This window comes from Eumetopias jubatus, unplaced genomic scaffold, assembly GCF_037043125.1.
Source record: "Eumetopias jubatus isolate StellerSeaLion01/CBP00866 unplaced genomic scaffold, mEumJub1_p1.0 scaffold_8, whole genome shotgun sequence".
Classification (NCBI taxonomy): domain Eukaryota; kingdom Metazoa; phylum Chordata; class Mammalia; order Carnivora; family Otariidae; genus Eumetopias; species Eumetopias jubatus.
The window spans coordinates 62323650-62341518 of record NW_028274814.1 but is presented as its reverse complement, the minus strand read 5'-3'; the positions used below and the strand labels follow the sequence as shown (position 1 = coordinate 62341518).

Here is a 17869-nt window from a genome sequence, read left to right as displayed (position 1 = left end):
TTGATGACATATGGTAGTATCTTTCTTGGGATATGGGGTAATTAAATGGCATTTAGATCTGTTATTAAGTCTAAGTAATCAAAGCACAGAATAGAAATGTCATCTACATAGATTCGGTTGTTAAACTTGAGACTGAATTTCATACCTAGGTATTAGTCTTTATTCAGAGGAATATGAAATATTTTGTTACTGCCTTTCCTGTTCTCCCTTAAATGTTACTTTTTCCAGAGTTTTACATGTGTAAGTATTTGGAGGAAAAGCTCCTATCCATAAATAGCGCCCCCCCAAACTCCACTTTTACCAAATTATCTGTGAATCATAAAGTATCTGTTCTCAAAAATCTTCAAGTTTTAATTATTTTTTATTTACTAGGCATGATCACATTGAGTTATTCAGTACAGGGTGAGTCTGAAGCTGAAGCGTCATGATTCCTGAGTCCAAATGTGTACAATTGTTATTGTTTTATGAATCTAGTAGTACTTTTGTGTTATTTAAAAAGGAAGTTAGTGTCATTATGAATATATTTTCCTTAGAAATACAAAAATATCTTCTCTCTTTTTTCTTACAAAATAGGCAACATTAGACCTAGAATCTCAAGATCTTTATTAAAAATATGCATATTTATATAAAAAACTGCTAAATAAGAGAAAGCATTCATAAATACTATTAAAATCTAGTATAGGAGAACAGCTAACAAAGTTAAACTCTTGGATTCTTCATAGATTGAGAATTTTTGTTGCATCGGCTGAGAATGAATGTGATATTGTGCCCTGGGAAAATCACCCTTACTTTCATAATATTTTTAATTTAATTTGTAATGCCATCTAGTATGTCTATTGATAAATAGCATAAAGTTTATTTTTTCAAGTATTGAACGCTCTTGACTCCCAAAGTGGAGTGAAATTATCGAGGATAACGTGCTTAGGTAGCAAGTGACGTCTAGGGAGTGCAGAAGGATGCGGTTGCTCAGGGAGCAGGAAGTAGTCATCAGGAAGCCATGGGATGGGAGCCCAGAGGGGAGGCTGAGCATTCTAGAGGTAAATCGCAGAACATCACAGGTGCCTATGAAAGTGGAGGATGGATAATTGGCAAATGGCATCGGGAATTGAGGAAAATGTAGATCCTACCTCTGGGACCAGTGGAACCGGGCTCGATAGAGGAAGCAGCCACCACTTTACCATGTTGAAGGGAGTCGTGTCTTAGAAAAGCCCAGGGAGTTGGAGGGCAGGTTCCGTTGACAAGCGGAGGTCACAGTGTCTCTCCCATGTGTCCCTTCTTCCCCATTCTCAGTGCCACCCTCCAGTTTCCCACCCTCGGGAACATCCCATGTGGCTTCCCCACCTTCAGCCTGTTCTGCCTGCCCGACTCATTTCATTCTAACCACCGCTCTGATTGGGTCTCTCATTGATTCAAGAACTTTGCTGGGATCTGCCCTGACTGTGAGATGCTTGGTTTAAAACATCAGGCTGGGAGCTCAGGTCACTCTGCTCCCACGTCTGTGCCTTTGCTAGCCTCTGTGCCTTTTGTCATACAAACGGCACCTGGGATTGCCACCTTCTTCCCCCCCCCCCCACCCCAGCTCATCTTTCTGTGTGTAAATCCCATGTCTCCTTTAGGTTGATCCTTCTCCAAAAAGCCTTGTATTGTTTTCTTTCTAAAATTCACTTCTCTGTCCTAATGCACTATATTACATTAACTGTGCTCACTTCCTCCCCTCAGGCATCATCCGGTCTCTGCCCCTTGGTATTCCCTATTTGTTAGGTCTGCAAGGCCTCCACTCCGTGTCCTCAGAGCCTCTCATGGAGTCAGGAAATATGAAGTAAGGGAATGGCCACCAGGACACACTCAGAAACCCCATCTCTCTTTCTCTCCCTCACCACCAGAAACCCACTCCAGCACCAAATGATGTACCCACTCTTTCCCCCAAGTTTGGCCCAGTGAGGGGGCAAGGAGTGATGGAGGCAAATGTGTGGCCTCCCTTCCCTGAGTCGACTCGGTCTTTCTCAGCTCCAGTGCTGGTCCTGCAGACGACCCGGTCCTGGTTGCCTAGTGCTTCACCCGATCACGCAGCCTGACTCCAGGTCCCTTTTGCCACCTCTGCCTTCTCTCATCAAAGAATCAGGGTAACCTTGGTGTGGTGTTTCTCTGCCTTGCACTTGAATATTTCTTCAACCCTTTGTATATAAAAATGAACTTGCTCCTGTCCCCTGTCTTATGGACTTTCCTTGATGACTCTGTTTGAAATGTTGGTTTGAGAGGTACGACCTCTTTACTTTCTATTTGTTACTAACAACCACAACAAAATGTTTTATTAAGTTCTTCTCACCCAGATAGGAAAGTTACTATCTTCTGGTTCATTCTGGCCAGGGAAATACGTGGTGCACTAGCAAGCAGGTGGATCTTTGGGAACTAAGGAAGAAAAGAAAGATCTTGAGTAGGATCTGGCAGAAGATTCTTGCATTTTAAACCCTGTTCCCTGGAGCCCCCTACTTCACTGTGAGAACTGCCATGACCTACAAGTCTCCACCTGCTGTAGGGACTGACCAGTGGCTTGGAGCTCGGGAAACACCGACTGCTTTGGGGAGGTGTGTTCCTGGCATCCCAGGTCTGAATCCTGAATGCATTGGCCATCCAAGCACTGTTACACATGGTGGTTAAGCTCTACATTATTATTAATACAGGTATAAAAGGCTTCTAGTGGATTGGCTTGTGAACCTATTCTCTAGTTATAAAATTGCTTCCATATACAAAACTGCATTCAGAGTTCCAAACCAGCTTGCTAAAAAAGACTTCAGGAGCACAGCTACATCAGAGTAGTAGTGCCTTTTGTTTATATGCCTTTGTAACCATATGTTCATTTCTTGTCATTTGCGTATTTGTCTCTATACCATATTCTAATTTGTGTGTTCCAGGTAGTAATGAATTTCCCACTATGACTTTAACTTCAACGATGGAAACATGTAAAAAGGACAACTGCTCACCCACAATACCCGCTTCGAATACAGGTCTGTAAAAAGGGCCCCAGATCTTGATCTTTTGCAGTTATGTTTCTTTGGGAAATGTTATTACCACTAAGGGAGTGGCTCTAAGGATTTCGTGGTGGGTTGAAATAGAATCGTGGAGGGTAAAAGAACCCAAAAGTTTCAAACTAGAGAAAGGATTCCCGTATCTGTCATTTTGTATCTCCCACCCCGTTCCTTGTATTATTTCTATTCATGAGAATTAATCAGATTTACCCTGTGGGACGGCTGCTAAAAATACTATTACCGTATTGCAAACCCATGCCACACGGAGACCCTTTTAATTATATGGCCTATCACAAAGAATCAGGAAATGCACAGGCTTAGAACTCAGAAGGCTTGGTATAATCCTGGGCTTCCCACTTTCTAGCTCTCTGTCTTAGATATGTTATGCAAATTTCCTGGACCTTGTTCAAGATGGTTTGCCCAGAGAGGGAGGGAGGAAGGAGGGAGGGAGCAGACAGAGAGACAGAGAGAATATGATACTTTCCCTGTTTCCAAAGGAGCAAATGGAACCATGCTCATAAAAAGAATTTTTTAAACTCTAAATTGTTCTCAATGGTTTGGAAACTATGGCATATGTGAAATTTAATGAACTATAGAAGGAATTAGTGATCTCTTTCCAACAGCAGCAATGATGTAGGGAGTATATATCTTTAAATATTTCAGGAGTTTTATTATATTAGAAAGGAGTGGATTTAGTCTGTGTTACATCTAGGAAGGGCACAACTGGACTCGGGGAAGATGAGCGATGGAAGAGTTAATAAGCCCAGTGTAAGGATGGGGTCCCCTGCTGCCATCTGGGAGCACATCTGTCTGATCATAATGAAAGGGCTGTCTTTCCCAAGCTTCCTTTTTTCTTGAGATGTTGGATTGTTGCATGAAGAAAAATGGATCGTGCCTTCTACAAACAAAATCTTTCCTGCTTTATGACCTAAAGGGAGAAATACATACATGTGCATTCCATCCCAGTGCCCCAGCAGCTCTATGAACTGTGAGCAGCTGCCTCCAAGACTTCTTTCCTCCCCTAAGGCCTGGCCTGCCAGTCAAGGCTTCCAAACAACAAACCAGCTCATTCCTCGCTTGTGGAGCTTTACTGTGCTCTGCAATTTCTAAAATCCTGTTACATGCATCCTCCATTTTAAACACCTCCAATTTCCTTGGCCTTCCTCACACAGTCTAGCAGTGACTCTTGATGTCACACTCCAGGGCAAGAAACTGAGTGGTGCTATCATATTCTGGATAGTGGAATTTGGAATCACACCATACCCTTGACCCATATTTGGCTGACTCCGCTAAAATGCCATTCTTCACTGGTTCAGCTGTCAAGCTATAAATGCCTATCCTGTACTCATGTAATTGGGAGTTTGGGATTTCAAGCACAAAACGATGCATTTATTTTTATATATTTCTGCCAACCTAGAATCCAAGGCCATCCCAGTTTGTCCCAGGAAGAGATGAGGAGCTTTTTCAACTAGATGATCTCTAGGTTTCAAGCCCCTTTCCATCCTCATGTGCCATGGGGCTCATGGTATCTTTATGGATCCTGATTCTATGAAGCAATATGTTTACTCTCTCTTGTGTCATCCTTAAGCTGATAAGCTATAGAACAGGGATAGGCGAACAATGGCCCATAGGGAAATGTGACTTGCCACCTGTTTTTGTACAGCCCTCAGGGTAAGACTAGTTGTAACCTTTTTAAAAAGTATTTTCTTTAGGGCGCCTGGGTGGCTCAGTTGGTTAAGCGACTGCCTTCGGCTCAGGTCATGATCCTGGAGTCCCGGGATCGAGTCCCGCATCGGGCTCCCTGCTCGGCAGGGAGTCTGCTTCTCCCTCTGACCCTCTCCCCTCTCATGCTCTCTCTCTCACATTCTCTCTCTCAAATAAATAAATAAAATCTTTAAAAAAAAAAAAGTATTTTCTTTAAAGAAAATGATGCAATAGAGACTTTATGTCACCCACAAAGCCTAAAACATTTCCTATCTGGCTCTTTAGAAAAAAAAATTGCCAACCTCTGCTGTGGAAGATTTTCATTAAAGGTGCAGAAATGTTGCATGGGACAGTGCTAAGGACAAATTCTTGAGCATGCTACTAGAAATATGCTTTCAGACCAACATAGTCATGTTCTATGCAGTTCTTCAGCCACATAGAACTCTGTCTTAAATAAATTATCAGTTAACCCATGTTTCTCCATCTTAAAAAAAAAAAAAATCATGAGACTCCTCAGAGCCTCCTTGCCAAAGCCCAGATACACAATGTCTGTCACATCCCCAGTTTGAGGTTAGTGTGAACCCATACTGGCTCCTCTTGATCCCACCTTCTTCCCACACTATCCTTTTAATGATCCATTTGGATGTGTTATCTTGGGGACCAGCATCAAGCTCAGTTTTCAGCGGCTTGCAGAATCTGTCACAGTCTCAAATTCAGGTCTACAAATACTCCTCTCCTCTTATTATTCATATTTTTAAAAAATATCACAGCAAAAACTTGGGTATAGTTTAAGTAGCTGGGTAAAATTAAATAGCTCTTAGGATCTTTTGGCCGTCTTGAACTTCAATTTTTTATCTCCAGTACTTGTAATTTTCTTTTCAATTGGACATGCTTTCTCCTTAACAGACTGTGAAAAAAATAGGTTAAAAAATGTATAAATTTTCTCATTAGCACAACTATTCTAACAACATGGTCCCAAGGATATTGTAACTGTATTCTTGCCTTGCTCTCCTATCTCTGAATACTAACTTAAAATTATTTCCTTTGTTTTAAAGCAAATATGCTTTAACTATAGTTTGATTTTGAGAAAGGAATATTACTTTGCCAGTGAACCAACAACAAAGCCAGTGTTCCTCCTGCCAGAGACTATAAAGATGGCTGACCCAGGGGCCCACACAGCAGATGCACTAGTGATGTTCATCTGCAGCATGGGAGCTAGAAGCTCCTAAGATTCAGTGAGGTCACTACCAGAGCCTCTTCTCCTGGAGTGAGATCTTCCCAGCCATACATGGTGTGTGCATAGCCCAGGATGTGGCTGCCCAGCTCTGTGCAATCTTGTAAATCTTAGGCTTGATAATCAGCCAGACATTCTATTGTAATTGTTTTATGTGCTATTACTAATTATGACAGTTTATCTTAACATTTAAAAAAATGAAGTGAATATTTTTGTAAAACAGGAAATTAAGTCAATTCAGCACAAATCCTTGATGATGGTGATGGTGATGGTGATGATATTTTCATAAAACCTTTATTCATCCATTCCTCCAGCAAAATTTGTTCAGCCTGATCTATTGGCCAGCCCCCATGCTGGGTGTTCAGGACATAGTACTGAGTAGACAAACATGATCCTAGCCCTGATAGAACTCTATAGAATAGTAAGGGGGGGAGGCATAAAAAGTTGTAAAATATGGTGAGTACTACCAGCAGTTCCATGATCAAGAATCACAAGAGAGCTTGGCTGTAGGTAGAGCCAACAGAAAGGCCCTTCTGAGGAGGGATTATTTAAACTGAGACTTGGAGCATGAGAAGGAGTCAGTCACACCATTCCAGGCACAGGGACCAGCATGGGCCGGGGCCCTGAGGCATGTCAAAGATAGATACTACTAATTATCCTCACATTATGGGTAAAAACACCAAAGGACACAAACTTTAAGTAAGATCACATAGCTAGTAGACTGTTCTAGATCTCTGATGCCAAGGCCTGTCCTCTAGGCTTCTAAGTCTTATTGTCCTTCAGTTAAAGGATTAATCTCTGTACATTTTTTTCTTCCTTAACCAAAAATTAGATTGTTAAAATTCTGCCTATCATATTGCCTTTCAGTTAGAATGCTTGGATAACTTTTCTTTATGCATGCCATCTTCTAAAGGCAATACTTTGACATAAATATTCTCAATTATGTATTTCCCAACAGGAATTGATCCCTCCGCCGCCCCCTGCCCCATTCTCCCACCTCAAGACATTTGACCATGCCTGGAGATATTTTTGGTTGTCACAGCTCCAGGAGGAATGCTTCTGGCATCTAGTGAATAGAGGCCAGGGGTGCTGCTGAACACCCTTCAAAACACAAGATAGCCCCCCTCAACAAAGAACTCTCCAGCCCAAAATGTCAATAGTGTTGAGGTTGAGAAACTCTGTTCCATCACGAGGTCTGTTTGGAGACTGGTTTATAACTCTGGATACAGACTCATAAAAGGCTTCTCATAAAATCCTCTACAAGCTATTTCTCACCTAATATATTACATAAGGAACAGAACTTCCCTTTTCTCTGTGGGCAGATGGGGACAATTCTTGCAGGTTTATTACCCCTGGAGCAACATCTCCATGATTTTATGCTCCGCCTGAGCTGGGCGTAGGGAGAGGCAGGTACGATTTTGTAGGAAAACTCCCAGAGAAGGAAGAAGAGGGGATAGTGGAGGAATGTCAACGCTGGTGTGGCAGGGACACTGTTGGGGGCCAGAGCTGTTGGCAGTGGCTTCACACCACCTGGGGTCATTCCTAAATCAGTGTTTGAAACTACAAGAATGCCTGTTATTAATGTACCTACTCTTTCCTCTGTGTCCTTTTTTTGCATTTGATACAGTAAGTGATAAAATTCATCTGACTGAAAATTCCACGGATTTGATCTTCTAGCCCTTGCCCCCTTTAAACCTCGGCCACACGTATTTAACCGCAAGGGTAGAGGAAAAGCTCGCCCCTGGTGTTTGTTGTGCAGCATGGATCACTTAGATTTAAAAATAACTTTTCCATGTCTAAGACCAGAATTAAATTTTAATTTGCAAACCCTAGTGTGCATTTGTGATGGCCTTGGTTTGTTACCTTGTGGACAGCAGGTCCGCATTACAAAGGCCCAGACCCATACACAGGAGCAGAATAACAAGCCTCGTGGTGATTGGGGAGCCCAGCGCCTGGTCCCCGAGGAAGCTCCAGTGGAGGCAGGTAGGGTCATTGTCCCAGCAGCCGCACATTCACATGGTAACGGGCAACCAACTGTGGCCGGAGAAAAAAAAATAAAAAGAACTTTTATCTCATTTGCTGCAGACCTACCTGACTTCTTAGACAAATATAATCACTTACCAAAGAAAAACCAAAAAAAAATTTTTTTTAAACCGACTTTCTAGAAAAGTGAGGCCTTTTTTAGGCAATTTACAAAATATTGTTACAATTATTTTCTAAGTAAGGGTCATTTGAATGTACAGAAAAGGGAGGAAGTTCACAGGTTTCTCACATGTATGAGCCATTCAAGATTTAATACGTTTTGGTATTTTACTTTAATAAAAAAGCCTGATGAATAGCTGAAGCTGATCAGCCTTGGTGCCACTCTGTGTTTTGGCTTCCCACGGGGTGCCCCGCATCTTAAATTTCTCTTTCTAGTTAACATTTTTAAAAAAGAATTTCCATAATGAATCGATTAAAATTAAAGTTTAAAACAAACAAGAGGTTTTCGATTGCACTTGGACTTTCAGCTATATCTCAGTGGCAGTCGGTTGTTTCTAAGAAATCATAAAAAAATGGGTACTTTAATTATTAAAGCAGAAAAATAGCATTATTAAATACTCTTATTCAAGCATATCCAATATTCAAAAAAACATAGGCCAACACCTCAGATCAGAGCCAAGAGAATATATTTTTATTCCTTTCTCTGTATAGAACACTTTAATTCCTGTTATGAATTAAGAAAAGATATTTTACTTTACTAATGCTCAATTGAAAATGAGGATAATTTCTTCTCATCTTCTTCAAGTATAAAGTTGGTTATGTTAAAACTGTAACTTTGCATAAGATTTTATAGCCATCTATCGGTAATAATGATAATTATGACACCTAGATTTGTCACCCCCTATGTGCCAAGTGATGTTCTAAGTTCCTTAACATGTATATATATATTTAGTTTTTTTAAATGCGTCCACATTACACATCTATTTCCACTAATTCTTTCCTTTCGCCTGTACGCAAGCATACACTCTCATTTCTTTTTTTAAAGATTTATTTAGAGGGAGAGAGAATCTCAAGCCGATTCTCCACTGAGGGTGGAGCCTGGCAGCAGGGCTCAGATCTCACAACCCTGAGATCATGACCTGAGCAGAAACCAAGAGTCTTCCGCTCAAACCAACTGAGCCACCCAGGCACTCCTCTCTCACTCCTTTTATAACCACCTGATTTCATCATCACTCCCTTGCCACCGTTAGCTAGCCCATTGTTCATTCTTGTACCTGGAACCGCTTTGCTGCCTCAATTTGAACCTTCCTCTGCACTCTTGTTACCTGCCCACACGAACCCATCTCCTTTTCAGGACCAGAGTTTCTGATAAAACAACTGGCCTGCACTTTCTCCTTCAATTTCTGCATCAACCATCTTCTGTTTCACTATTTGCTGTCTTCCTGTCATCTCCTGATAACCTGAATGTTCAATCCAGAGACCTTTTCTTGCTTCTCATTGCTTTTGACTCTTCCCATAATTTTTACATTTTTTGGTATCTTCTCCATCTTTACATTATTTTCTTCCTGAATTTTGGATCACAGTACTCTCCCAGCTCTCTTGTGCTCTCTAGTTTTGGAAAATGCCTTCTCATCTTCTCATCCTACAATCATCTGAAATTCTTGCCTTGCCTTCATCATAACACCTTGCATTCAGCATCTCCTTCTCATTTGTCCATTTCTGTGGACTAATGAAACCGCCCATTCCCAAGTCAACTCTGGCCAGAATCTCCAGCGGAATGTATAACCCTGCCTTCCCCCTCGGGCCTAGGGTCATGCCAAGCCCCTGTTCGTCCATCCTTTCCATTCTCATGGCCATCACTCCTGGTTGAGGCTCATCACACATTACGCCTCCTAAGCAGTCTTTCCATCTCCAGTCATTCTCTCCTCTTCAATTCACCTACTGTATCACCACTAGATCACTTGTCAGAAATCACTGCTTTGCATATTTTCCCCTTACCCCCAACTCGAGAGTTTCATGATGCTCCATTGCCTGCCAAATAAACCCCAACTCGCAGAGAGCTCCCAGTTTATCTTCCCAGCTTTATCTTCCATTCCTCTACATACTGGCTTATTTGATGTTCATCATATAAGAAAGAGTTTCCTACCTCCCGCACTCTCTGGCCATACCATGGGAATGCCTCTCTGCTACCGTTTTAATCCCTTGACTATTTGAGGCAAACTCAGAGTCTCCATTAGTTAGAGGGATTCCCCACTCATTATCCCTAGTATTAAATGTTCTCTATTCTGATCTCTTTGCACCACTTCTGGGACTGTAATCACATGTTAACTTGTCTTATTATTTAAGTAAATGTTTTATCTCATACTATTTCATTAGCTAGATGATAAACCACCTTGCCCTCCAGCGGCTCCCCTGGGCTTTCAGGATAAAGTTTAAACTCTTTAGCTAGGCGTATGAGTCTCTCCATAATGAACAGGTCCCTTCCCGTTTCTCTTCTCACACTTGTCTGCATGCACCAAAAGCCCAGTCATTCCAGTGCACCTGCAGTTCCTCAAACACCCCATATGGGCTCATGCCTGTTTACCTTCACTCATCCTCTTTTCTCTGCCTAGAATGTCTTACTTTGCTGATATTACTGGCCAGGCATGAGTCTCTTTCAATATTCAACTCAGGTGCCACCTTCTTCAAGATGCTATCCCTGATGCCCCCTGCCCCCGTGAGATGCACACTATCCTGTCTGCACAGTATCCTGGGATAGGACATTGCCTTTGTTCATCTGCTGACCCACATTTCCTAGGAAACCATAAATCTCCTAGGGGCTGCCACACTTTCCTCTTTCCACCTGTCTACCTAGCACCTGGCCCAGGGTCTGTGGAGACAGTGAACTGAGGCAGGTTTGGCATGGGGAAGGCCTGCTGGTTATGTAGGTAGGTCTCCACAAGGTGGCATTTACTTAGGTGAATCTACTATGACTCAGGGCCTGGCTTTTAGCCTGCAGGCAAGGGAACTTGGCTTAACGCATTGTGAGTAAATCCATCTCACAAAGATAGAGCCTTATTAACCAAACTCATGGAGGCTCCTATATAAAACCAGTATGCCGACGCACCGATTCTTATGCAGTGGGTTGACTGGATTGTTGCTGTCGTTGACCTGGCCTGGGCATTCTCCCCCTGCATACATGCTATACAGAAAGTCAATACTCTCATTTTATATATTTGCAGCCAATCTATTTTATTTCGCAGTGGCTAATCACATGAATTGTGTGTGGATTTTACTAGCTCACCTGTTAACGAATGAACAGCCTCGTTTTTAAATTCTTAGGAAGAGATGGGAGCACTTTCGTGTGGCTTCTATGTACTGACTAACCTGGCACTTTGTTAAGTCTTTAGTATACATTTATGTCACATGACCAGGTAGTTGCTGATTGAATATATGAATGCAGATCCTGCCACTAAATATAAGATTGCTTTGACTGAACGTCTAACCATAGCAAAGTAGCATATAGACATATTCCATATGACCTCATTACTGGAAAACCACATCTCTCTATAAAAATTCCTTTAATTCTCTTACCCATTTTTAACTAGTTTTCTTCACATTCTTCCTAGCCATCACGTTAGAACCTACCTTCAGGTGTCGGGGGCCTAACTAGCATGTTGCAGACAGAGCTTTCTCTGCCTGCCTTATCTCCTCCCCACAAGCCTCACCTCTTCCCCATTTCTCCTTCCTCCAAAGGCAGCTTTATTTCTTCTACTTTCTAAATCAGAAAGTGCCTTGAGGCTCACCTCTAAGGTAAGTGGTCTGGCACAGACTTGGCTGTTAGCTTTGATGCTGCAACATTGTGCCTACCCATCTCTGACTTCCGCCCCCCTCTTGAGGTATATATTTATGTTTTAAAAAGAAACCGCTCTGAATAAAGGGAAAATATCAGGATCCTCCCATCCATGTGAAGTTAAAATAAAGTCAGTTCACAAGAGGAAAATCAGCCTTTTTGTAACAAAGTACCAAACAGGCTGTTGGTCATGGATCATGTAGACAAAATTAGACCTGTTTCTTTTTCTTTTTTCCCCTTTGGTTGTTTTTACATTTGTGCCTGTGGCTACACAATTCCAAAATTCAACACCACTATGGTTCTTTAGCCTTGTAACAAGAAAAACACATTTCTGCTCACTTATCAATTTTAGGAAATCCTGATTATTTTTTTTTAAGATTTTATTTATTTATTTATTTTAGAGAGAGAAAGTGTGTGCAAAGTGGGGGAGGAGCAGAGGGGGAGGGAGTGGGGGGGAAGCATGTCAAGCAGACTTCACACTGAATGCAGAGTCTGACGTAGGGCTCGATCTCATGACCCTGAGATTGCAACCTGAGCCGAAACCAAGAGTTGGGCGCTTAACCGACTGAGCCACCCAGGCGCCACAGAAATCCTGATTCTAACATAGTATGAACTTTTCACTATTTTAAATGACTGGGAAATTATTACCAAGTTTACCTTTAAACCAAATTAAGACCAGGAACTTTTTTGTCACATTATATCTTTTCTGTCTCCTCTTTTACTCCCTAAATATTTTCACGTAAGTACATTCACATAAAATAAATTGTTCACATAAATATATTGTGCTTCTTGTCCATAGCTCAAAGCTCCTCATTAAAAGAGCTTAGATGCTTAACTAAATTAATGAAAGAATATCTGCCCTAATTCTTAAACAACTACTCTGTGTATTCTAATCCCTGTGCAGTGTTTTACATATCCTAAATATAATCTTCTGAAGGGTATCATCCTTAATCAGACCTCCCCATTTTACAGATGAGGATAGTGAGGTCAAGTGACTGCCCAAGTCTCAGTACTGGGACAGAGTAGAATTTGGAGCCACGCCCACCTGGCTTCCTTGTGCACGCTCTTTTTCCTGCAATATCTTTGCTTCCGGGGTGAGTGGACTGTCTTCCTGAGGTCTTACCACAACCTCCCCGCACTACAACAGTGTACCAGGCAGATGAGCTTTCCTTATGTTGTCCTTTCCATTCTGCCATTTGTCACTCTTGGAAGAAAACAAATATTTCAGAATACTATTGTGTGGCCTTCTCAGCCTATGTCAGTCATGGGCTACTACAAGTCAAATAGGTGCTATGTGCTTCAAAAAATTGTGTCATGGCACAGTTGTGAAGGAATGGCTATTTAGAAGTAGACAGTAGCATATTTAAAACATGAGTTTGTTGCCTGGTTTAACTTGTGTGTTTTTATAGCTGATGAAGAGTATGAGGATGGAATTGAAAGGACATGTGATACTCTCCTTATGTGCATCGTCACAGTCCTGAACCAGGGCCTCCGGAATGGCGGCGGTGTGGGAGACGTTCTCAGAAGGCCATCAAAAGATGTAAGCTGTAGAAAAAAATATTTTTTTAAGAAGAACATAAGCATTTTTTAAATTTTTCTTTACAACATCTACAACACAATTTTTGTTTTCAAGATGCTATGTTGTGTCATTTGCCTTAAACGTATGTATAATGGTGGCCATTAAAACCAATTAATTGTATATTAGAACTACACAGAAATAGCTAATGTCCTAAAAAAAATCTATGTCTGTTAGTAGGGTTATGAAAAGTTTCCAAGTTTGAACTGTGTATTGTATTACAGCCATGAGATCATGACTACAAACTTGGTAGAGGAGTTAATGGTTGCATAAATAACGGAACTAGGCTGCCTCTTGTCTATCAGGCTTCTAAGGCATTAAGATTTACGCCTCTGAATAGTAATAGCGGCCATTATTTATCCATGATGAATATAAAATTTGAACAAATTCTAAAATGATTTCATATATTAAAATGGCAAGGCTAAAAAATTTCTCATTAGCTGCAAAAGCTAGAGTGCCTGGCTGAAGACTTGAGAAATCTGAGTTCTGCAACAAGCCAGCTATGGCATATTGTCAGTTCATCTAATGGTTCCTCATCTGTGAAATGGCTGGATTGCAGCATCTCTAATGTGTGTTTTAATACTGCCCATCAGGTAGAAGTAAGCTGGAGCTGTCTGTACTTGACCCTATAAGGCCAAGAATAAAATCTACTCTAGAAATTGACGAAGCATTAGGTCCTTCTCAGCTCACTAATCGCTGACCTTGGGAATTGCTACTTGTCTCCCTTTTGTGCAGCTTCTGGGATGGGATCCCAATGTGCCAAAATGCATTTAGCAGAATGATATAGTACAGTGGTTTTTAATAAAAGGTACGTCCCCCATTGATGGGAGGGTATAAGTCCTGGAGAATGGAAGTGGCTCTGGGAATAGGCGTGAAGTTTATCTCACAACACTTAAAGAAAAGAAAATGGAAGACAGAAAGTGGGTCTTATTTTTTCCAACTTGGAGCACTGTTTATATTCATTCAGCAAACCTTTATTAAATATATTCTCTATGCTAGACTGTATGTCAAATCAACGTACCTTGAAAATATGTATACATATACTTTTTTTTTTTTAATTTTTATTTCAGGAACCCTTGTTTGCTGCCCGAGTGGTGTATGACCTTCTTTTTTATTTCATTGTCATCATTATTGTCCTTAACTTGATTTTTGGTGTTATCATTGATACTTTTGCTGATCTCAGAAGTGAAAAACAGAAAAAAGAAGAAATTCTAAAGACAACTTGCTTCATCTGTGGTAAGTGTTCGCAGGATACATAAATAATAGGTGAAGAGACTATCCAGGAAGAAGGAGGGGCTAGAGTGATTTTTATTTGTCATGCTTTGGGAAAAATAATTTCAAAATGAAAGCTAGACAAAAATTATGTAACCGAGCATTAGACTAGGGTTCTCTGCTTCCAGTAATAGATAGAAGAATTATATCCGAAAGCTATCTTGTCATTATTTCTGCAATTTGTATGACTCTCTGACTGTAGAATGTGTTACAAAATTTCAAAAGGTTACACCAACTGGCAAACAGATTTTTAATCACAATAACATATTGATTAGATGACAGAATGATTTTTATTTTATTTTGTTGGATTATGAATCCACAGATGGTTTTTCTAGCAGCTTGAACTTCTATTCACGAACTGTACTTCTCTGTTTTTCATCTCTCTCTCTCTCTCTTTCTCTCTCTGACACACACACACACACACACACACACACACACACACACACACACACACACACACCACACTCTCTTCCCCTTTGCCCCTTGTTAGCTCTCAGTCTGACCCAACTCTCTCCTTGCCCTCATCATTCCCTTTTGCTCTACCCTCTTCTCAATATACTTCAGCCCATTGGTAGTCTCTGTAGCTGACCTAGCATCCTAGAGTTCTTCCCTCTCTTTGAATATTCACTAAGTCCAGGTTATCCTCACCATCTATTTCACCATGTTGAGCTGAAGAATCTTTTGGCTAAAGTCACATAACAAGCATAAGGGCTTCACTACAACATTATTCTATATAACTCAAATTGGGCCCTCAATAAATCCCATTCCCTCCTTGATTCACCTTTTGTCAATTGTCTCATTCTCCTCAATGGGTCTCCCAAACCTTTCCAGCATTCCCTCAACACTCAGAGGTGTACCAAGTACTAACCTGTAACAATGAACTGTATTCCAAGGAAACAAACACGAGTTGGACATGCCCTTCTTCAGGGTGTTCACAATCTAGTGTGGAATACAAACACAATAAGCATCATCGCTATCTAGTGTGTTAAGAGACATGATAGAGAAGTTCACAGGCTGTTATACCCCTTCAGGTTATGGTGGAGGCAAACAAGAAAGAGTCAGGAAAGGCTTTTAGAAGAGATGGTCACTGAACTGATGGTAAAAGATAGAAGGTAGCTAGTCATATTAAAGTGAGTAGAAGCAGGGCCGCTGGGTGGCTCAGTAGGTTAAGCATCTGCCTTCGACTCAGGTCATGATCCCGGGGTCCTGGGATCAAGCCCCACTTCAGGTCAGTGGGGAGTCTGCTTCTCCCCTCCACCCTTCCCCCTACTCGTGCTTTCTCTCTCTCGCATAAATAAATAAAATCTTTAAAAAAATTAAGTGGGTAGAAGCAGAGTGACCAGCATAAGAACAGGCATGAAGGGAAGAACAGCACAGTGGGAGTCTTCAGTTACTATAAGGAGCTCAGTGTTGCTGGAGCATGAATTTCAGTGCAGTCTATGCCCCAAGAAGAGGTTCACCAGAACATGGCCTTTTATGTTAAAAGACTTGGACTTTGTCCTGTAGACTTACAGAGGATGCTGAACCATTAAAGAATTTAAGTAGAAGAGTACAGGGTCTAATTTTTGTTTTAGAGCAATGGGGCAACTACAGAAGGTTGTTTTTCAGGGGACATAGTCCAAGTGAAAGGTAACAACTTTGATGCAGGAGAGTTAGGGTGCAGTATTAAGGGTAGAGGACAGGGTCATGGAATACTTAGAGACAGACTTTTAAAAATCTCAGTGGTTAGGAATGAATACGAAAGATAGTTGGGTGTGTGGGTGGGTGGTAGTACCAACTGTTGAGTTTGAGAAGAAAAAAAGAAAAGATTTGGAGAGGAATATACTGAGTTTGGCTTTGGAAATACTGAAATTGCAGTGGGTACTCAACACCCCAGTGGGCCACACCCAGCACAGAGGTCAGCATGGGTCTGAGCCTCAGAGAATGAGTCTGCACTAGAGACAGTTATTGGGGAATGCTCCGTCTGTGTGTGGTAGCCAAAGCCAGAGCATGGGGAAGACTTCAGAGGGGGAAGAGAAGAAAATGGGGTTTAAAGCGGGAAATATCAGCACTGAAGAGTTGAGAGAAACAGGTTCAAATGCGCGTGCACACACGTAGATCTTTCCAGTCAGAATGGTGTGAGGAGAACCAAGAATGTGTGTCATATGGATATGAGGGGAGGACACAGCCTTGGAAAGAAAGTGATTGATTATCAACTATTTCAAAGCAGAGAAGACCAGTAACATATTATGCCAAATAGAGCCTTTGTATTTCTCATTCAGGTGATTCGGAATAAAGATGGAGTACTTTCCATGAGGATAAGTTACACAATGCTGGGGGAGATTTACCAGAAGGAAATGAGGCAGAAAGAAGAAGTCTTTCTTTATATATCTAGACTAGATGGAGGGAAACAAGATTGGGTTGGAGCCAAGGAAGATATCGTACAATAATTCAGGGATTTGGGGAAGAGAGGCATTGTATGGAAGAATGAGTTCTGTGGAGGAAAAGACATGCTGCCCTTGAAAACCTTTGTGTATGTCTCATGGTCTTGCTTTTACAGTGCTTCCTCTAAGTCCTTCCTTTCACAATCATAATAACTATTATGTCAGCGTGCAACCTTGGAAGAAAGGGTTCTTTGGAAGAAAGTATCAGTTAGATGTGAGCCTCATTTGAGGCCATGATCCTTCCTCCCATATTCTAACAAGAAAGATGAACAGCAAAGCAAGCCCATCACTTAAGTACCATTCCTGCTCCTCTACACTTTCCCTTTGCTGTCAGAATTCTCTTTGGCTTTCACAGTTACTTAAAAAAAAACCTATAACTTATAAATTCCTTAAAACATCACAATAACCCTCATCACCAGACTGAATGTTTTTCTCAGCTCTCCCCATTAGGTTCCTGCTGACCTTTTCTTCTGCCTTGGATTGCTCATTCTCTCATTCTATCACAAGCCTTCTCCCAACCACTAGATAAACGGTTCGGATTTTATTATTGCCAAATGTGCAACCACAGCTCCAACCTCTTTCCAGGTTTTGTCCTTTATTTCAGTTGTTGACTGACACCTACACAGGCATGACTTTTGGCAGCCAAATCTACCATGTCTGAAAACCAGTGCCTCTTGCCTTTCCATCTTCTTCTTCTGACCTAGCAGTTTATCCTGATCTCTATATTGCCATTGATGATATCCCACTGGGCCTTCAGTTTTCTAGGCTGGGAGCTTCTCCATCATTCTTAGCATCTCCTTTTTCCTATTCCAGGTGCAC

At 41.3% G+C, this 17869-nt stretch overlaps 1 protein-coding gene across 1 annotated transcript in view; it reads left to right on the top strand.

Annotated features, from left to right (window-relative positions):
* The window catches only part of ITPR2 (inositol 1,4,5-trisphosphate receptor type 2), a 499992-nt gene that overhangs the window by 424886 nt on the left and 57237 nt on the right, over positions 1–17869 (top strand). Inside the window, exons 52-54 of the mRNA XM_028113213.2 lie at positions 2913–3005; positions 13189–13319; positions 14426–14591. Of these exons, the coding sequence (XP_027969014.1) occupies positions 2913–3005; positions 13189–13319; positions 14426–14591 (390 nt within the window). The remainder of the gene's footprint in view (positions 1–2912; positions 3006–13188; positions 13320–14425; positions 14592–17869) is intronic.